This window comes from Salmo salar, chromosome ssa01 (genome assembly GCF_905237065.1).
Source record: "Salmo salar chromosome ssa01, Ssal_v3.1, whole genome shotgun sequence".
NCBI lineage: Eukaryota > Metazoa > Chordata > Actinopteri > Salmoniformes > Salmonidae > Salmo > Salmo salar.
The window spans coordinates 2,188,781-2,207,209 of NC_059442.1; the positions used below are offsets into that span (position 1 = coordinate 2,188,781).

Here is an 18,429-nt window from a genome sequence, read left to right on the forward strand (position 1 = left end):
TGTGTGTGGTGGGTAAGGGTGTGTGTTGAGTAGGGGTGTGTTAGATACTGTTTCAGACTGAGCTGTCGGCCGCAGAATTCTCATACTATGGCCAGACCTCATAAAAGACCAGATGGAGCCTTCATGGATAAACCCATAATAAAATAGATGTCCTCGTGACATCTGCAATCTGTACGTCACTTCCCCGGAAAAATGTAATGCAAGAATGAGATTAAAATCAGGAACAACAAGGAGATAGGAAGGAGTCGTTCTCAAATCTCCACGGAACTTGAAAACCAGTGCCGGTCGCATTCAAATCCGACCAGAAGTGGACTAGTGGTCCGGACCTGTTTCGAGCAGTAGCCATCTTTTTGGAGAATGGACGGATCGATACGTCGTCCGGCCTGCATCCTGAGCCTGACTAGCGGGCTGGTGGAGGTCGGTGGCCGGGCCTCGATGCTCCAAACACTGCTCATTTTCTCCGCTTTCGGGCTGCTCCTTGGACTGCCGACTATCACCGAGGCGAAAGAATGCGACAAACCGTGTATGAACGGGCAATGCAACACGTCTACGGGCCACTGTGTGTGCAGCCCCGGCTGGGTCGGGGACCAATGCCAACACTGCGGAGGAAGGTTCAGGTGAGAGTCGCTGCCTACGACTTCCATTACATATCAGTCATTGGACGAAGTCCTCTTCTGTATTGGGGGAGTTTTGTTAAGAGTCCCGACGCTCTGGTCTCAACATTAATATGGAGCGAGTTCACTGAAAATAAATTCTAATTTTCTTCAGTTTGAATTTCTATTAGCTAGGACTTTGAATTAAACATTTTTGAATTTCTAATGTACAAATGTAATCATTGAATTCATAAGTTGAACTTGTTTCATGATTTGACACTGAATTGAATGAATATTATATTCAGTTTAAATATATATATATATATATATATATATATATATATATATATATATTTCAATTTAATTGAATGTTCAAATGAAATGTATATATTAAGTTGCACTATGGTAGATGGTCTGAAATCAAGTTTACAAACTATAATTCAAAGTTTCATACAGTGCCTTGAGAAAGTATTCATACCCCTTGACTTATTCCACATTTTGTTACAGTTTGAATTCTAAATGGATTAAATATATTATTTCTATCACCCATCTACATATAATGAGAAAGTACATTTTTTTGTTGAAAATTTAGCAAATTTATGGAAAATTAAAGACATCTCATTTACATGATGTATTGTTGTCTCTACCTTCTTTCCCTTTGTGCTGTTGTCTGTGCCCAATAATGTTTGTACCCTGTTTTGTGCTACTGCCATGTTGTGTTGCTACCATGTTGTTGTCATGCTGTGTTGCTACCATGTTGTGTTGCTACCATGTTGTGTTTCTGTCATGTTGTGTTGCTACCATGTTGTTGTCATGTTGTGTTGCTACCATGTTGTGTTTCTACCATGTTGTTGTCATGTTGTGTTGCTACCATGTTGTTGTCATGTTGTGTTGCTACCATGTTGTGTTTCTACCATGTTGTGTTCCTACCATGTTGTTGTCATGTTGTGTTGCTGCCATGCTGTTGTCATGTTGTGCTGCTACCATGTTGTGTTGTCATGTGTTGCTACCATGCTGTGTTGTTGTCTTAGGTCTCTCTTTATGTAGTGTTGCCTTTCTTGTCGTGATGTGTGTTTTGCCCTATATTTTTAGTTTTAATCCCAGCCCCCGTCCACACAGGAGGCCTTTTACCTTTTGGTAGGTCGTCATTGTAAATAAGAATTGTTCTTAACTGACTTGCCTAGTTAAATAAATAAATCGTAAGTATTCACACCTCTGAATCAATACTTTTTAGAAGCACCTTGGGCAGCGATTACAGCTGTGAGTCTTTCTAGGTACGTTTCTAAGAGCTTTCCACACCTGGATTGTTCAACATTTGCCAATTTTTATTATTTTCAAAATTCTTCAAATTGGTTGTTGATCATTGCTAGACAACCATGTTCAGTTCCTCCATAGATTTTCAAGTAAATGTTTTAGATTTTATTTTTTCTACGGAGCTGTGAGGGGAACGGCACCTCCGTACCTTCAGGCTCTGATCAGTCCCTACACCCAAACAAGGGCACTGCGTTCATCCACCTCTGGCCTGCTCGCCCCCCTACCTCTGAGGAAGCACAGTTCCCGCTCAGCCCAGTGAAAACTGTTCGCTGCTCTGGCACCCCAATGGTGGAACAAGCTCCCTCACGACGCCAGGACAGCGGAGTCAATCACCACCTTCCGGAGACACCTGAAACCCCACCTCTTTAAGGAATACCTGGGATAGGATAAAGGAATCCTTCTAACCCCCCCCCCCCCAAAAAAAGAAAAGATATAGATGTACTATTGTAAAGTGGTTGTTCCACTGGATATCATAAGGTGAATGCACCAATTTGTAAGTCGCTCTGGATAAGAGCGTCTGCTAAATGACGTAAATGTATATTTTTATTGGACACATGAAGAATTACAAATTGAACAGATACATCCTTTTATCCCCCTATACTTATTGAAACACCCTTTAACAACAAAAGCAGCATACATTTACAATTTTTGTAACAAATGTACAATTGGAGATAATATATACACAAGTACAAATACACAAAAATAAATAAAAAATATCTCAACATACTATCTCTACCCTCCTGTATCCCGTTGGCCAACATTCTTACTCCTGATCAATAGAGGGCAACTATTCAAAACAGGAAATTAAAGGCTGCCATCTCAAGTAAAAGTCACCAGTTGAGCCTCGATGCAAGACTTTGAACTGAATTAAACCTAACCGAGCACATGATGTGGAGTTAACCCTAAGAAGGGACTCGTCCCGCCAGTCATCTGTAAAGCCTCGTCCAGCCAGTCGTCTGTAAAGCCTCGTCCCAGCCAGTCGTCTGTAAAGCCTCGTCCCTGCCAGTCATCTGTAAAGCCTCGTCCAGCCAGTCGTCTGTAAAGCCTCGTCCCCGCCAGTCATCTGTAAAGCCTCGTCCAGCCAGCCAGTCTGTAAAGCCTCGTCCCAGCCAGCCAGTCTGTAAAGCCTCGTCCCGCCAGTCATCTGTAAAGCCTCGTCCAGCCAGCCAGTCTGTAAAGCCTCGTCGCCGCCAGTCGTCTGTAAAGCCTCGTCCCGCCAGTCATCTGTAAAGCCTCGTCCAGCCAGCCAGTCTGTAAAGCCTCGTCCAGCCAGCCAGTCTGTAAAGCCTCGTCCCCGCCAGTCATCTGTAAAGCCTCGTCCCAGCCAGTCGTCTGTAAAGCCTCGTCCCAGCCAGTCGTCTGTAAAGCCTCATCCAGCCTGTCATCTGTAAATCCTCGTCCCAGCCAGTCGTCTGTAAAGCCTCGTCCAGCCTGTCATCTGTAAATCCTCGTCCCCGCCAGTCGTCTGTAACGCCTCGTCCCGCCAGTCGTCTGTAAAGCCTCGTCCAGCCTGTCATCTGTAAATCCTCGTCCCAGCCAGTCGTCTGTAAAGCCTCGTCCAGCCTGTCATCTGTAAATCCTCGTCCCAGCCAGTCGTCTGTAAAGCCTCGTCCAGCCTGTCATCTGTAAATCCTCGTCCCCGCCAGTCGTCTGTAACGCCTCGTCCCGCCAGTCGTCTGTAAAGCCTCGTCCCGCCAGTCATCTGTAAAGTCAAGTTCAGGTTCACTACCGCAGTCTGTCTTGATTTTGTTTATTGGAGAGGGTTCAGAGGACAGCATAATGTCATATAATCTAGAAATCAGACCTTGCTGACTCCACGGGAGGGACAAAATCTCCTCGAGCATCGTCTTGGGAGGCAGTTAATGAGAGTGAACAAAGTTACGGGCTTGAAAATAGCGGAAAAGATTATAATGAGCCAGATTAGATTTAGCAACGAGATCATTAAAGCCGACAAACTTCTCATCTAAAAATACATCTTTGAAACAAACCGAACCTCTCTCATGCCACAAAACAAAAGCCTGGTGGAGTTTGGAGGGTAAAAATAGGTGGTTGATACAGATAGGGCTTAGAAGAGAAGGGACCAGAAAGTGTAAAATGTTGACCAAATTATCTCCAGATCTTAAAAGTAGAGGGCATAATGGGGTTTCCAGGATACTTTGAAAGACACAAGGACAGTGGGGCACTGGCAAGGGCAGAAAGGGAGGATGATTGGCAGGAGTGCACATCTTATAAGCACCAGTTGGTCCCTGGAGCATTACACCAGACCATAATCCTTTGAATATTGGCTGCCCAATTGTAAAGCAGTACATTTGGAAGTGCCAATCCTCCATCTTGTCTCCTTCTTTGAAGTATTGCTCTACGTATCCTAGGTGATTTGCCTGCCCAGATAAAATGACTGATGAGCCTATCAAACTTGGTAAAAAAAATCAAAAGATTTTGGTAGAAAGATTAGAAGATGTTGAAAAAGGTATAGAAACCTAGGTAAAATGTTCATTTTAACAGATTGGATTGTGCCAGCTAATGAGAGAGGCAGACTATCCCAGCATTGTAATTCTACTTTAACTCGTATGACTAGGCTTGCAAAGTTCGACCATCTGCATACAGTGACACTTCTTTACCAGCTCGGTGGATTACAGTAAATGATGGAGATAATTTTAAGGCCAAGGAGAGCAGTTCTATCGCACTAGAAAAAAGGAGCGGGGACATAGGGCACCCTTGACGGGTCCCTCTGGAGAGGGGGAAGTATTTTGAACGTTGAGAGTTAGTGTGGACGCTAGCCGTAGGAGCAGAATAGAGCAGACGTATCCATGATATGAAATTGGACCCAAAACCCAAATCTTAAAATAAATAATCCCACTCTACCCAGGCGAAAGCCTTCTCTGCATCAAGAGAAACAACAATTTCGGGGTCTGGAGAGACTATAATGTTCAAAAGCCGGCGTACATTGGAAAACAGTTGTCGCCCTTTGATAAAACCCGTTTGACCGTCAGATATGACATCCTGAAGGTTCCAACCGGCATGCTAGAACCTTAGCTAATAGTTTAACATCAGCGTTCAAAAGGGAAATGGACCGATATCCATTCCACCGGATCTTAAGTATAAGTGAGATGGAGGCTTGAGTTGGGGGGAGACATGTGATAAGTCGGTGAACATATCTAATAATGTAATGGGGCGAGTTAATCTGAGAATTTGTTTATACAAATTGACTGGGAAGTCATCAGGGCCTGGGGCCTAGCCACTTTGCATTAACTTTAGACCCTTTGTTATCTCATCTTGATGCAGAGGGTTGTCCAGAACTTTACTCATGTCCATATCAATGGATGGGATATCCACGTTATCTCAAAAGTTGTCCATAGCCGTATTATCTGATGGGGGTTCAGCTTTGTAGAGGTTAGTTGAATTAATATTAGAGGGATCACTTGTAAGATTACGGGAAGAGTCCTGAGAGATAAGATGAGATGCTGACTGGCATTTAAGTTTGTGTGCCAATAGGCAGCTGGTCTTGTCACCATATTTGAAGTACGTCCCCCTTGTTCATTGCAACAGAAACTCTGCTTTATCAGTGGAAAGCAGATTAAATTGAGTTTCAACCTCTCTGCGTATAATTCATGGGATGGTGAAGTTGAATATTGGCAGTCTATTGCCAGGATTGAGTCCACCAGTTCATTTTTACATTTTAGTCATTTAGCAGACACTCTTATCCAGAGTGACTTACAGTTGTGAATGCATACATTTTTTTCCCCCTTTTTTTTCCTTTTTTTCTCCGTACTGGTCCCCCGCGGGAATTGAACCCACAACCCTGGCGTTGCAAACACCATGCTCTACCAACTGAGCCACACGGGACCTGTTCCTTACGTCTCAGTTTTCTTTGCCAGGATTGAGTCCACCAGTTCCTGATGTTTCAGTTTGCTTTGACATAATGAGCATTGTAAGAAATGATCTTTCCCCGTCATACAGCTTTGAAAGTCTCCCAAAGAAGAGAGGGGGAGGTGTCATAATTTTTATTCATTTGAATGAATACATCTATGTTGGTCGAAATAAAGGCACAAAATTCTTTGTTCGACAACAGGACGATGGATTGGTATGTTACAGGAGGGCAGGCACGTGTTTGAGGCAGAATGGCCTTGTTTTCTATGAAAACATACATAAAATGAGTTGCAAAATGAATAGGAAATATAGTCAAGATGTTGACAAGGTTATAAAAAATGATTTTTAATTGATTAATAATTGTGTCCTTCAACTTTGATTTCATCAATGAATCCTCCATTTGCAGAAATTACAGCCTTATAGCCCTTTGGCATTCTAGTTGTCAATTTGTTGAGGTAATCTGAAGAGATTTCACCCCATGCTTCCTGAAGCACCTCCCACAAGTTGGATTGGCTTGATGGGCACTTCTTTACGTACAATACAGTCAAGCTGCTCCCACAACAGTTCAGTATTTCATTTTTTTTAATTTAACTAGGCAAGTCAGTAAAGAACAAATTCGTGTTTATAATGACCACCTAGGAACAGTGGGTTAACTACCTTGTTCAGGGGCAGAACGACAGATTTTTACCTTGTCAGCTAGGGGATTCGATCCACCAACCTTTTGGTTACTAGTCCAACGCTCTAACCACTAGGCTACCTGCCTCCCCAATAGGGTTGAGATCCGGTGACTGTGCTGGCCACTCCATTATAGACAGAATACCAGCTCACTGCTTCTTCCCTAAATAGTTCTTGCATAGTTTGGAGCTGTGCTTTGGGTCATTGTCCTGTTGTAGGAGGAAATTGGCTCCAGTTAAGCGCCGTCCACAGGGTATGACATGGCGTTGTAGAATGGAGTGATAGCCTTCCTTCTTCAAGATCCCTTTTACCCTGTACAAATCTCCCACTTTACCACCACCAAAGCAGCCCCAGACCATCACATTGCCTCTACCATGATGACAGATGGCGTCAAGCACTCCTCCAGCATCTTTTCATTTTTTCTGCGTCTCACAAATGCTCTTCTTTGTGATCCGAACACCACAAACTTATATTTGTCTGTCCATAACTTTTTTCCAATCTTCCTCTGTCCGGTGTCTGTGTTCTTTTGCCCATCTTAATATTTTATTTTTATTGGCCAGTCTGAGATATGGCTTTTTTCTTTGCAACTCTGCCTAGAAGGCCAGCATCCCGGAGTCGCCTCTTCACTGTTGACGTTGAGACTGGTGTTTTGTCGGTACTATTTAATGAAGCTGCCAGATAGGGACTTGTGAGGCGTCTGTTTCTCAAACTAGACACACTAATGCACTTGTCCTCTTGCTCAGTTGTGCACCGGGGCCTCCCACTCCTCTTTCTACTCTGGTTAGAGCCAGTTTGCGCTGTTCTGTGAAGGGAGTAGTACACAGCGTTGTACGAGATCTTCAGTTTCTTGGCAATTTCTCGCATGGAATAGCCTTCATTTCTCAGAACAAGAATAGACTGACGAGTTTCAGAAGAAAGTTCTTTGTTTCTGGCCATTTTGATCCTGTAATCGAATCCACAAATGCTGATGCTCCAGATACTCAACTAGTCTAAAGAAGGCCAGTTTTATTGCTTCTTTAATCAGAACAACAGTTTTCAGCTGTGCTAACATAATTGCAAAAGGGTTTTCTAATGATCAATTATCCTTTTAAAATTATAAACTTGGATTAGCTAACACAATGTGCCATTGGAACACAGGAGTGATGGTTGCTGATAAAGGGCCTCTGTACGCCTATGTAGATATTCCATTAAAAATCAGCCGTTTCCAGCTACAATAGTCATTTACAACATTAACAATGTCTACACTGTATTTCTGATCAGTTTGATGTTATTTAAAGGGACAATTTTTTTAATGTTCTTTCAAAAACAAGGACATTTCTCAGTGACCCCAAACTTTTGAACGGTCGTGTAAATATTAGGATGGAGGCTCCATAGCTGTATGGATCTGTAACTGCTACAGTGTAGTTTAGTTGGATGGAGGCTCCATAGCTGTATGGATCTGTAACTGCTACAGTGTAGTTTAGTTGGATGGAGGCTCCATAGCTGTATGGATCTGTAACTGCTACAGTGTAGTTCAGTAGGATGGAGGCTCCATAGCTGTATGGATCTGTAACTGCTACAGTGTAGTTTAGTTGGATGGAGGCTCCATAGCTGTATGGATCTGTAACTGCTACAGTGTAGTTTAGTATGATGGAGGCTGTATGGATCTGTAACTACTACAGTGTAGTTCAGTAGGATGGTGGCTGTATGGATCTGTAACTGCTACAGTGTAGTTTAGTAGGATGGAGGCTGTATGGATCTGTAACTGCTACAGTGTAGTTTAGTAGGATGGAGGCTGTATGGATCTGTAACTGCTACAGTGTAGTTTAGTAGGATGGAGGCTGTATGGATCCCCAATGGTTGAGAGCCGTCTCCATTGTCCTTTCTGTTTCCCGGAAGGCAGAATGCCTCCTAGTTGAGAGCCGTCTCCATCAACAGAATACATGTTTTGGAATATTTGTATTCTTCTTTTTAGTCAGTCAATTAGGTTAATATTGTGGAGTAACTATCTTCAGTTTTCTCCTATCACAGCCATTAAACTCTGTAACTGTTTTAAAGTCACCATCGGCCTCATAATGAAATCCCTGAGGGGTTTCTTTCCTCTCCGGTAACTAAGTTAGGAAGGACGTCTGTTTCTTTGTAATGACTGTGTGTATTGATACACCAAAATGTAATTAATAACTTCACCATACTCAAAGGATATTCAATGTCTGCTTTTTTTTTGTAAGGCATTGGAAAACCTCCCTGCTGGACTGAGGGACCTTACAGAATTGTATGTGTGGAGTACAGAAATGAGGTAGTCGTTCATAATCATGTTAAACAAACTGTGAGCTTTCTAATGTCAAAATAAGTTTCTTACTCACCAAATATGGAATTTTAAGCAACTACCTTCATTTACTACTCCTCTTATGACTGGTATGTCGAAAAAAATGTCTATCCAGCACCTCCAAATGTTATTTGGCACATGCTTGGTAAACAACAGGTGTAGACTAACAGTGAAATGTTGACTTACCGGCCTTTCCCAACAATGCAGAGAGAGAGAGAGAGAGAAATTATAGCACAAGGAATTATACACAATGAGTAGCCCAACGATAACATTCACTCATTACTGACAAGAACAGGTCAGAAGTCTACAACACCTCAATAGACTGGAGGTTCCCTTATTTGGAAGAACATATCGACAATAACAGGAGTAAATAAAGGTAGTTGCTCAGCTAGAACTGGTTGAAGAACAGCTCAGCATAAATCCCTCTCTGTCCCTGTATATCCCTGTTCATTGATCAGCCATCTGGCTTGTGACTGGAGAGGACAGTCAAACTAAAACATTATGGCAGTTTGTGTGAGCTGTCATTAAATGACAACATCTACATTTTAACTCTTCAACCATCCTCTGTCTATAGTAAGGTTGCAAAGGGTCGGAAACTTTCTGGGTAAATTTAGGGAATTTTGCTTAAATTCAGCAAAAAGTTAGCTTATAACAGTGAACCTTTTTTTGTGGGATACACATAAGGCAATTCTAGGTCTTGTGGCATATTTTGGTTAAACTATCCCCAATTCAATGGAACTGCAACCCTCTTCTTCCATCACATGTACAGCTGATTCTCAAGATCTTGCACACTAATGAGATGCTATTGAGCCCACACTACTACACTGTCTGAGCCAAGGACTACATGCTTTCTGGTAAGTTTTGATTACAATACTGGGTGGGGTGAATATATTTTATTTTACATTATTTTTTGTTAAATAATAGCCTACAGCAAAGTGTGTTTAAATCCTTCCTAACTTGTTAACAATTTCTTCTAGTTAGTTTTTTCTACCATGTGGGTTTTAGCTTGCTTCAGCCTGCTAACTGAGGAGTGTTAATTCACCTGTTTCCATACATGTTTCATTTTAAAACATTTATCTTACAAAATAGTTGTTTAATCTAACTGCTCTAACTATTTATCTGTACATGGAATTGTATTTTTTTATACATTTTTTACTCATCTTTTTCTAATCTTTACAGGAAAATGCCACGGGCACTATCTGATGTGTGGAGACATTTCACTGCAGCTAATGTAGAAGGAAAAACGGTGTACATTTGCAAATACTGTGCCAAATCATATGTGAAGAATGCAAGAAAGATACAGAATCATCTGGCCAAGTGCATAAAGTTCCCTCAGCGCTCACAACAAGCAACCTCTGACTAAAGTCCCTCTACTTCTATTGGAGGTGAAAATGATGAATCAGACACCTTATCGATACCAACAGCTCACGGTCCTCCTGGAATCAGAAGTGTTTTTGACTCAATGGAGGAACGTAGTCAGAGAAATGCTGATGAATGTCTTGCTTGAGCTGTGTATGCAACTGGTTCACCTCTGATGTTCACAGGCAATGTGTATTAGAAGAGATTTCTGAATGTTCTTGGCACAGCATGCACCCCTCCAACCAGACATGCTTTATCTACTAATTTGCTGGATGCAGAGTTCAACAGAGTTCAAGTGAAGGTCAAGCAAATCATAGAGAAAGCAGACTGCATTGCAATCATCTCTGATGGATGGTCGAATGTTCGTGGGCAAGGAATAATTAACTACATCATCTCCACCCCTCAACCAGTATTCTACAGGAGCACAGACACAAGGGACAACAGACACACCGGTCTCTACATTGCAGATGAGCTGAAGGCAGTCATCAATGACCTTAGACCACAGAAGGTATTTGCACTGGTGACAGACAATGCTGCGAACATGAAGGCTGCTTGGTCTAAAGTGGAGGAGTCCTACCCTCACACCACACCCATTGGCTGTGCTGCTCATGCATTGAATCTGCTCCTCAAGGACATCATGGCACTGAACACAATGGATACACTCTACAAGAGAGCCAAGGAAATGGTTAGGTATGTGAAGGGTCATCAAGTTATTGCAGCAATCTACCTCACCAAGCAAAGTGAGAAGAATAAGAGCACCACATTGAAGCTGCCCAGCAACATCTGTTGGGGTGGTGTTGTCATCATGTTTGACAGCCTCCTGGAGGGGAAGGAGTCTCTCCAAGAAATGGCCGTATCACAGTCTGCCGATATGGACAGCCCCATCAAGAGGATCCTCCTGGATGATGTATTTTGGGAGAGAGTGGTAAGCAGCCTGAAACTCCTGAAACCTATAGCGGTAGCCATTGCACGGATTGAGGGAGACAATGCCATCCTGACTGATGTTCAGACTCTGCTTGCAGATGTAAGAGAAGAAATCCGTACTGTCCTGCCCACTTCACTGTTGCTCCAAGCAGAGGAAACTGCAGTTCTGAAATACATCCAAAAGCATGAAGACTTCTGCCTGAAGCCCATACACGCCGCAGCGTACATGTTGGACCCCAAGTATGCTGGCAAGAGCATCCTGTCTGGTGCAGAGATCAACAAGGCCTATGGTGTCATCACTACCGTGTCTCGCCACCTTGGCCTGGATGAGGGCAAGGTTCTTGGCAGTCTGGCGAAGTACTCTTCCAAGCAAGGGCTTTAGGATGGAGATGCAATATGGCAGTCGTGCCAACATATCTCATCAGCCACCTGGTGGAAGGGACTTTGTGGATCTGAGGCTCTTTCCCCTGTTGCCTCCATCATCCTCCAAATCCCACCAACATCAGCCGCCTCAGAGCGCAACTGGTCCTTGTTTGGGAACACACACACCAAAGCACGCAACAGGCTGACCAATACAAGGGTTGAAACATTGGTGGCCATCCGGGCAAATTTGAGGCATTTTGAGCCTGACAACAAGCCATCGTCAACAAGGTTGGAAAGTGACAGTGAAGATGAGGCCTCAGAGTCTGATGTTCAAGAGGTGGACATTGAGGAGGTCCAGGGAGAAGACATGGAAGCCTGAGAGGAAGACAACCAAAGCTTTAGTCTCTAGACTATCATTTTACAGATGTATGTTGAAAACGTTTTTGGGACATGCGATGGATCACTGGGGATCATTCAATATTCCCTTTCAGTTGTTGTTCAGTGAAATCATCCCATGTGAAGAGTCAACTCATTTAATTAAAGTTCAATTCGTAACTAAATTGTTTTTTTTATTTCTATTGGAAGGATTTAATAATTTGCAATTATTTCTACTTATGATAAGGTAAAAGGTTTATGTTTCTGTCTCCATATGATATGGTAAATATATCCAATGCAAAAAAAACATCTACATTTAAATGGTATTAATATTAATTTGCATATATTTCCGTTAATTCCCATATATTCCCGTTAATTCCCACGGAAAGTTTCCACCTCTGAATATTCCCCAAAATGGCTGATCTTGGGCCTGGATGAATGGCTGATCTTGGGACTGGATGAATGGCTGATCTTGGGACTGGATGAATGGCTGATCTTGGGACTGGCTGGGACTGGATGAATGGCTGATCTTGGGACTGGATGAATGGCTGATCTTGGGACTGGATGAATGGCTGATCTTGGGACTGGATGAATGGCTGATCTTGGGACTGGATGAATGGCTGATCTTGGGACTGGATGAATGGCTGATCTTGGGACTGGATGAATGGCTGATCTTGGGACTGGATGAATGGCTGATCTTGGGACTGGATGAATGGCTGATCTTGTGAATGGATGAATGGCTAATCTTGGGACTGGATGAATGGCTGATCTTGTGACTGGATGAATGGCAGTGTTATCAGGTGTGACTGGATGAATGGCTGATCTTGCGACTGGATGAATGGCTGATCTTGCGACTGGATGAATGGCTGATCTTGTGACTGGATGAATGGCTGATCTTGTGAATGGATGAATGGCTGATCTTGTGACTGGATGAATGGCTGATCTTGTGAATGGCAGTGTTATCAGGTGTGACTGGATGAATGGATGATCTTGTGACTGGATGAATGGCTGATCTTGTGAATAGCAGTGTTATCAGGTGTGACTGGATGAATGGCTGATCTTGTGACTGGATGAATGGCTGATCTTGTGACTGGATGAATGGCTGATCTTGTGACTGGATGAATGGCTGATCTTGGGACTGGATGAATGGCTGATCTTGTGAATGGCAGTGTTATCAGGTGTGACTGTAATAGGTGTACAGTAAGGTGAGGCGATGGCCTTTCATCTCTAACCTCTGTTCTCTCTCTCCTATTGGTTGACTGATCTGTCCTCTCCTATAGGCTAACCTCTGACCCTTTCTCGCTCTCCTATTGGCCTACTGTTCTGACCTTTGACCTCTCTTCTCTCCTATAGGCTGACGGGTCCCTCAGGGTTCCTGACAGACGGACCAGGGAACTACAAGTACAAGACCAAATGCACCTGGCTCATTGAGGGAACGTCCGTATAACTATAGACTAATAGCACAACAACAACATGCCTCCAGCCTGCACAATGTCACTGAAAGATAGGCCCAATCTACAGTCAGTGCCAGTTTATTAGGTACACCACCCTGTTCACCCAAATGGTTCGCTCCTAGAGACGGTGAGTCACGTGGCCGTGGCTTGCTATATGAAGCAGGCAGACAGGCATCCAGGCATTCAGTTACTGTTCGATTGAACGTTAGAATGAGCAAAACAAGTGGCCTAAGCGACTTTGAGTGTGGTATGATAGTTGGTGCCAGGCGTGCCGGTTCCACTATCTCAGAAATGGCCTCCTGGGATTTTCACTCACGACACTGTCTAGGGTTTACAGAGAATGGTGTGACAAACAAAAAACATCCAGTCAGCGGTAGTCCTGTGGGCGGAAACAGCTTGTTGATGAGAGAAGTCGAAGGAGAATGGCAAGAATCGTGCAAGATAACGACCGGGCCACAACCAGGCCACGACCAGGCCACGACCGGGCCACGACCAGACCACAACCGGGCCACGACCGGGCCACAACCAGGCCACAACCAGGCCACAACCAGGCCGAATAACGGTGCAGTACAACAGTGGTGTGGAGAACGGCATCTTGGAACACAACTCTTCGGTCCTTGTCACGGATTGGCTATTGCAGCAGACGACCAAACCGGGTTCCGCTCCTATCAGCTAGAAGAAGCGGCTCCATTGGGCCGTCACCAACACTGGACAACTGAGGAGTGGCAAAACATCACCTGGTCCCAGGAATCCTGGTACCTGTTGCGGCATGCTGATGGCAGAGTCAGGATATGGACCCATCCTGCTTGGTGTCCACGGTACAGGCTGGTGGTGTAATGCTGTGGAGATTGTCTTTCTAGCACATGTTAGGTCCCTTGATACCAATTGAGCAACGTTTCCATCCCTGAACCGGGTCGGGCTGTTCTGGAGGCAAAGGGGGTGGCCGACCCGGGGCTGTTCTGGAGGCAAAGGGGGTGGCCGACCCGGTACTGTTCTGGAGGCAAAGGGGGTGGCCGACCCGGTACTGTTCTGGAGGCAAAGGGGGTGGCCGACCCGGTACTGTTCTGGAGGCAAAGGGGGTTGCCGACCCGGTACTGTTCTGGAGGCAAAGGGGGTGGCCGACCCAGTACTGTTCTGGAGGCAAAGGGGGTGGCCGACCCGGTACTGTTCTGGAGGCAAAGGGGGTGGCCTGACCCGGTACTGTTTTGGAGGCAAAGGGGTGGCCGACCCGGTACTGTTCTGGAGGCAAAGGGGGTGGCCGACCCGGTACTGTTCTGGAGGCAAAGGGGGTGGCCGACCCGGTACTGTTCTGGAGGCAAAGGGGGTGGCCGACCCGGTACTGTTCTGGAGGCAAAGGGGGTGGCCGACCCGGTACTGTTCTGGAGGCAAAGGGGTGGCCGACCCGGTACTGTTCTGGAGGCAAAGGGGTGGCCGACCCGGTACTGTTCTGGAGGCAAAGGGGTGGCCGACCCGGTACTGTTCTGGAGGCAAAGGGGGTGGCCGACCCGGTACTGTTCTGGAGGCAAAGGGGGTGGCCGACCCGGTACTGTTCTGGAGGCAAAGGGGGTGGCCGACCCAGTACTAGATGAGTGTACCTAATAAACTGGCCACTGAGTGTGTATTGCCAAGCTTCTCTTAAAGATCAACCAATAATATGTTGCTGTTTATGAATTGAAAGTTATACCAGTGATAAGCTAAGCTTCATAATATGCAGTGATGTTTGTTTTAAATGGTTTTGCTGTTACATTCTCTATGCAAATAGAGATTCTTCATTAAATGAAGCGTGTTAACAGGTTATCGGGCACCAGGTTATCAGCACTTAGCTTCATCCCACTAGTTCATCTTCTGAATCCAAATCACCAGAATGTTGAGAAAAACAAAGTGATGAACTGGACTTCTATAATAATAACTGAATCATCCATGTTGACATCATTCTGCTGTGGGACTCTTAGAAGAGCAGCTAGCTAATGAAGTGAGGACAATCCACTGCTTGTGTCCCGAATGGCTTCCTATTTAGTGAACTACTTTTGACCAGGACCCATAGGGCTCTAATAGGGCACTTTGACCAGGACCCATAGGGCTCTAATAGGGCTCTGACCAGGACCCATAGGGCTCTAAAAGGGCACTTTGACCAGGACCCATAGGGCTCTAATAGGGCTCTTTGACCAGGACCCATAGGGCTCTAGTCTAAAGTAGTACACTATATAGAGAATAGGGGTCCATTTGGGAGACAGCCAGTCTTCCAGTACAACCCCACTGACCTCCAGCACTGGGAATCTGGTGCTGAGACAGAAGGACATGATTGTGGTTTTGATAGACTACATATCCGTGACCATATATGGACAAGATCCCTCTCTTTCCTGACAACCAGTCTCTTTGACCCTTCTGCCTCTGAATGAGGATATTGGTGAACATGTAAAGTATTCCAGAGGTGAAGAGACTGAATTGATTTTTTTTTTTGTTACGAGCATTGCCAAGTGTTCCATGAGTGTTTACAGTGATAACATTTTGAACACTTCTGGGTTTTTTATTTTTTTATTTTATTTTATTTAACCTTTATTTAACTAGGCAAGTCAGTTAAGAACAAGTTCTTATTTTCAATGATGGCCTAGGAACAGTGGGTTAACGGCCTTGTTCAGGGGCAGTACGACAGATTTGTACCTTGTCAGCTCGGGGATTTGATCTTGCAACCTTTGGGATACTAATCCAACGCTCTAACCACTAGGCTACGCTGCCACCACTCCGCTGAAAACAGTTGAGCATTTCGTGCTTATGGCAATGATTTATCTCTTCAAATTGAACCACATGCAGCTGTGCATTCTATGCCCCAAAACATCCTTTTTAGAGGTCGACCGATTATGAATTTTCAACGCCGATGCCGATTATTGGAGGACCCAAAAAAAAGCCTCTACCGATTAATCGGCCGATTTTTGTAATAATGACGATTACAACAATACTGAATGAACACTTATTTTAACTTAATATAAAACATCAATAAAAATCAATTTAGCCTCAGAAATAATGAAACATGTTCAATTTGGTTTAAATAATGCAAAAACAAAGTGTTGGAGAAGAAAGTAAAAGTGCAATATGTGCCATGTAAGAAAGCTAACGTTTAAGTTCCTTGCTCAGAACATGAGAACATATGAAAGCTGGTGGTTCCTTTTAACATGAGTCTTCAATATTCCCAGGTATGAAGTTTTAGGTTGTAGTTATTATAGGAATTATAGGACTATTTCTCTCTATACGATTTGTATTTCATATACCTTTGACTATTGGATGTTCTTATAGGCACTTTAGTATTGCCAGCCTAATCTCGGGAGTTGACAGGCTTGAAGTCATGAACAGCGCAATGCATTGCGAAGGGCTGTTTTGAATGAATGCTTACGAGCCTGCTGCTGCCTAACATCGCTCAGTCAGACTGCTCTATCAAATCATAGACTTAATTATAATACAATAACACACAGAAATACGAGCCTTAGGTCATTAATATGGTCGAATCCGGAAACTATCATCTCGAAAACAAAACGTTTTTCCTGTCAGTGAAATACGGAACCGTTCCGTATTTTATCTAACGGGTGGCATCCATAAGTCTAAATATTCCTGTTACATTGCACAACCTTCAATGTTATGTCATAATTACGTAAAATTCTGGCAAATTAGTTCGCAGCGAGCCAGGCGGCCCAAACTGTTGCATATACCCTGACTGTGTGCAATGAACGCAAAATGACACAATTTCACCTGGTTAATATTGCCTGCTAACCTGGATTTCTTTTAGCTAAATATGCAGGTTTAAAAATATATACTTCTGTGTATTGATTTTAAAGAAAGGCATTGATGTTTATGGTTAGGTACAGTCGTGCAACGATTGTGCTTTTTTTGCAAATGCGCTTTTGTTAAATCATCCCCCGTTTGGCGAAGTTGGCTGTCTTTGTTAGGAAGAAATAGTCTTCACAGTTCGCAACGAGCCAGGCGGCCCAAACTGCTGCATATACCCTGACTCTGTTTGCAAGAGAAGTGACACATTTTCCCTAGTTAAATGAAATTCATGTTAGCAGGCAATACTAAATATGCAGGTTTAAAAATATATACTTGTGTATTGATTTTAAGAAAGGCATTGATGTTTATGGTTGGAGCAACGTGTACCTAAGCGATTATATGCAAAGCAGGACAGGCTAGATAAACTAGTAATATCATCAACCATGTGTAGTTAACTAGTGATTATGATTGATTGATTGTTTTTATAAGATAAGTTTAATGCCAGCTGGCAACTTACCTTGGAATTCATACTGCATTCGCGTAACAGGCAGGCTCCTCGTGGAGTGCAATGTAAAGCAGGTGGTTAGAGCGTTGGACTAGTTAACCGTAAGGTTGCAAGATTGAATCCCTGAGCTGACAAGGTAAAAATCTGTCGTTCTACCCCTGAACAAGGCAGTTAACCCACCGTTCCTAGGCCGTCATTGAAAATAATAATGTGTTTCTCCAACCAAAGGCCTAACTGTATTCTGTCTCTGTCCTGCAGGCCCAACAGCATCCTCAGACTGAGGTTGGACCACTTTGCTACAGAGTGTAGCTGGGACCACCTGTATGTGTACGATGGTGACTCTATCTACACTCCTCTACTGGCTGCCTTCAGGTGGGTACAGGGAGGGTGGTGGTCCACCTGTATGTGTAGGTGTGGTTGTGGTGATTTGTAGGTAGTGGCGGTGGTGGTTTTAGGTGGTGATTGTAGGTGGTGGTGGTGGTGGTGGTGGTGGTTGTAGGTGGTGGTGGTGGTGGTGGTGGTGGTGGTGGTGGTGGTGGTGGTGGTGGTGGTGGTGGGGGGTGGTGATGGTGGTGGTGGTGGTGGTGATGGTGGTGGTGGTGGTGGTGGTGGTGGTGGTGGGGGTGGTGATTGTAGGTGGTGGTGGTGGTGGTGGTGGTGGGGGTGGTGGTGGGGGTGGTGGTGATTGTAGGTGATGGTGGTGGTGATTGTAGGTGGTGGTGGTGGTGGGGGTGGTGATTGTAGGTGGTGGGGGTGGTGGTGGTGGTGGTGGTGGTGGTGGTGATGGTGGTGGTGGTGGTGGTGGTGGTGGTGATGGTGGTGATTGTAGGTGGTGGTGATGGTGGTGGTGGTGGTGGTGGTGGTGGTGGTGGTGGTTGTAGGTGGTGGTGGTGGTGGTGGTGGTGGTGGTGGTTGTAGGTGGTGGGGGTGGTGGTG

General features: G+C 44.4%; 1 protein-coding gene across 1 annotated transcript in view; it reads left to right on the plus strand.

Annotated features, from left to right (window-relative positions):
* Positions 1-18,429, plus strand: part of LOC106578259 (attractin-like) — a 112,913-nt gene continuing 94,484 nt past the window's right edge. Inside the window, 3 exon segments of the mRNA XM_045704991.1 lie at positions 1-617; positions 13,129-13,212; positions 17,752-17,865. Coding sequence (XP_045560947.1) covers positions 358-617; positions 13,129-13,212; positions 17,752-17,865 — 458 coding nt within the window. The 5' untranslated portion in view covers positions 1-357.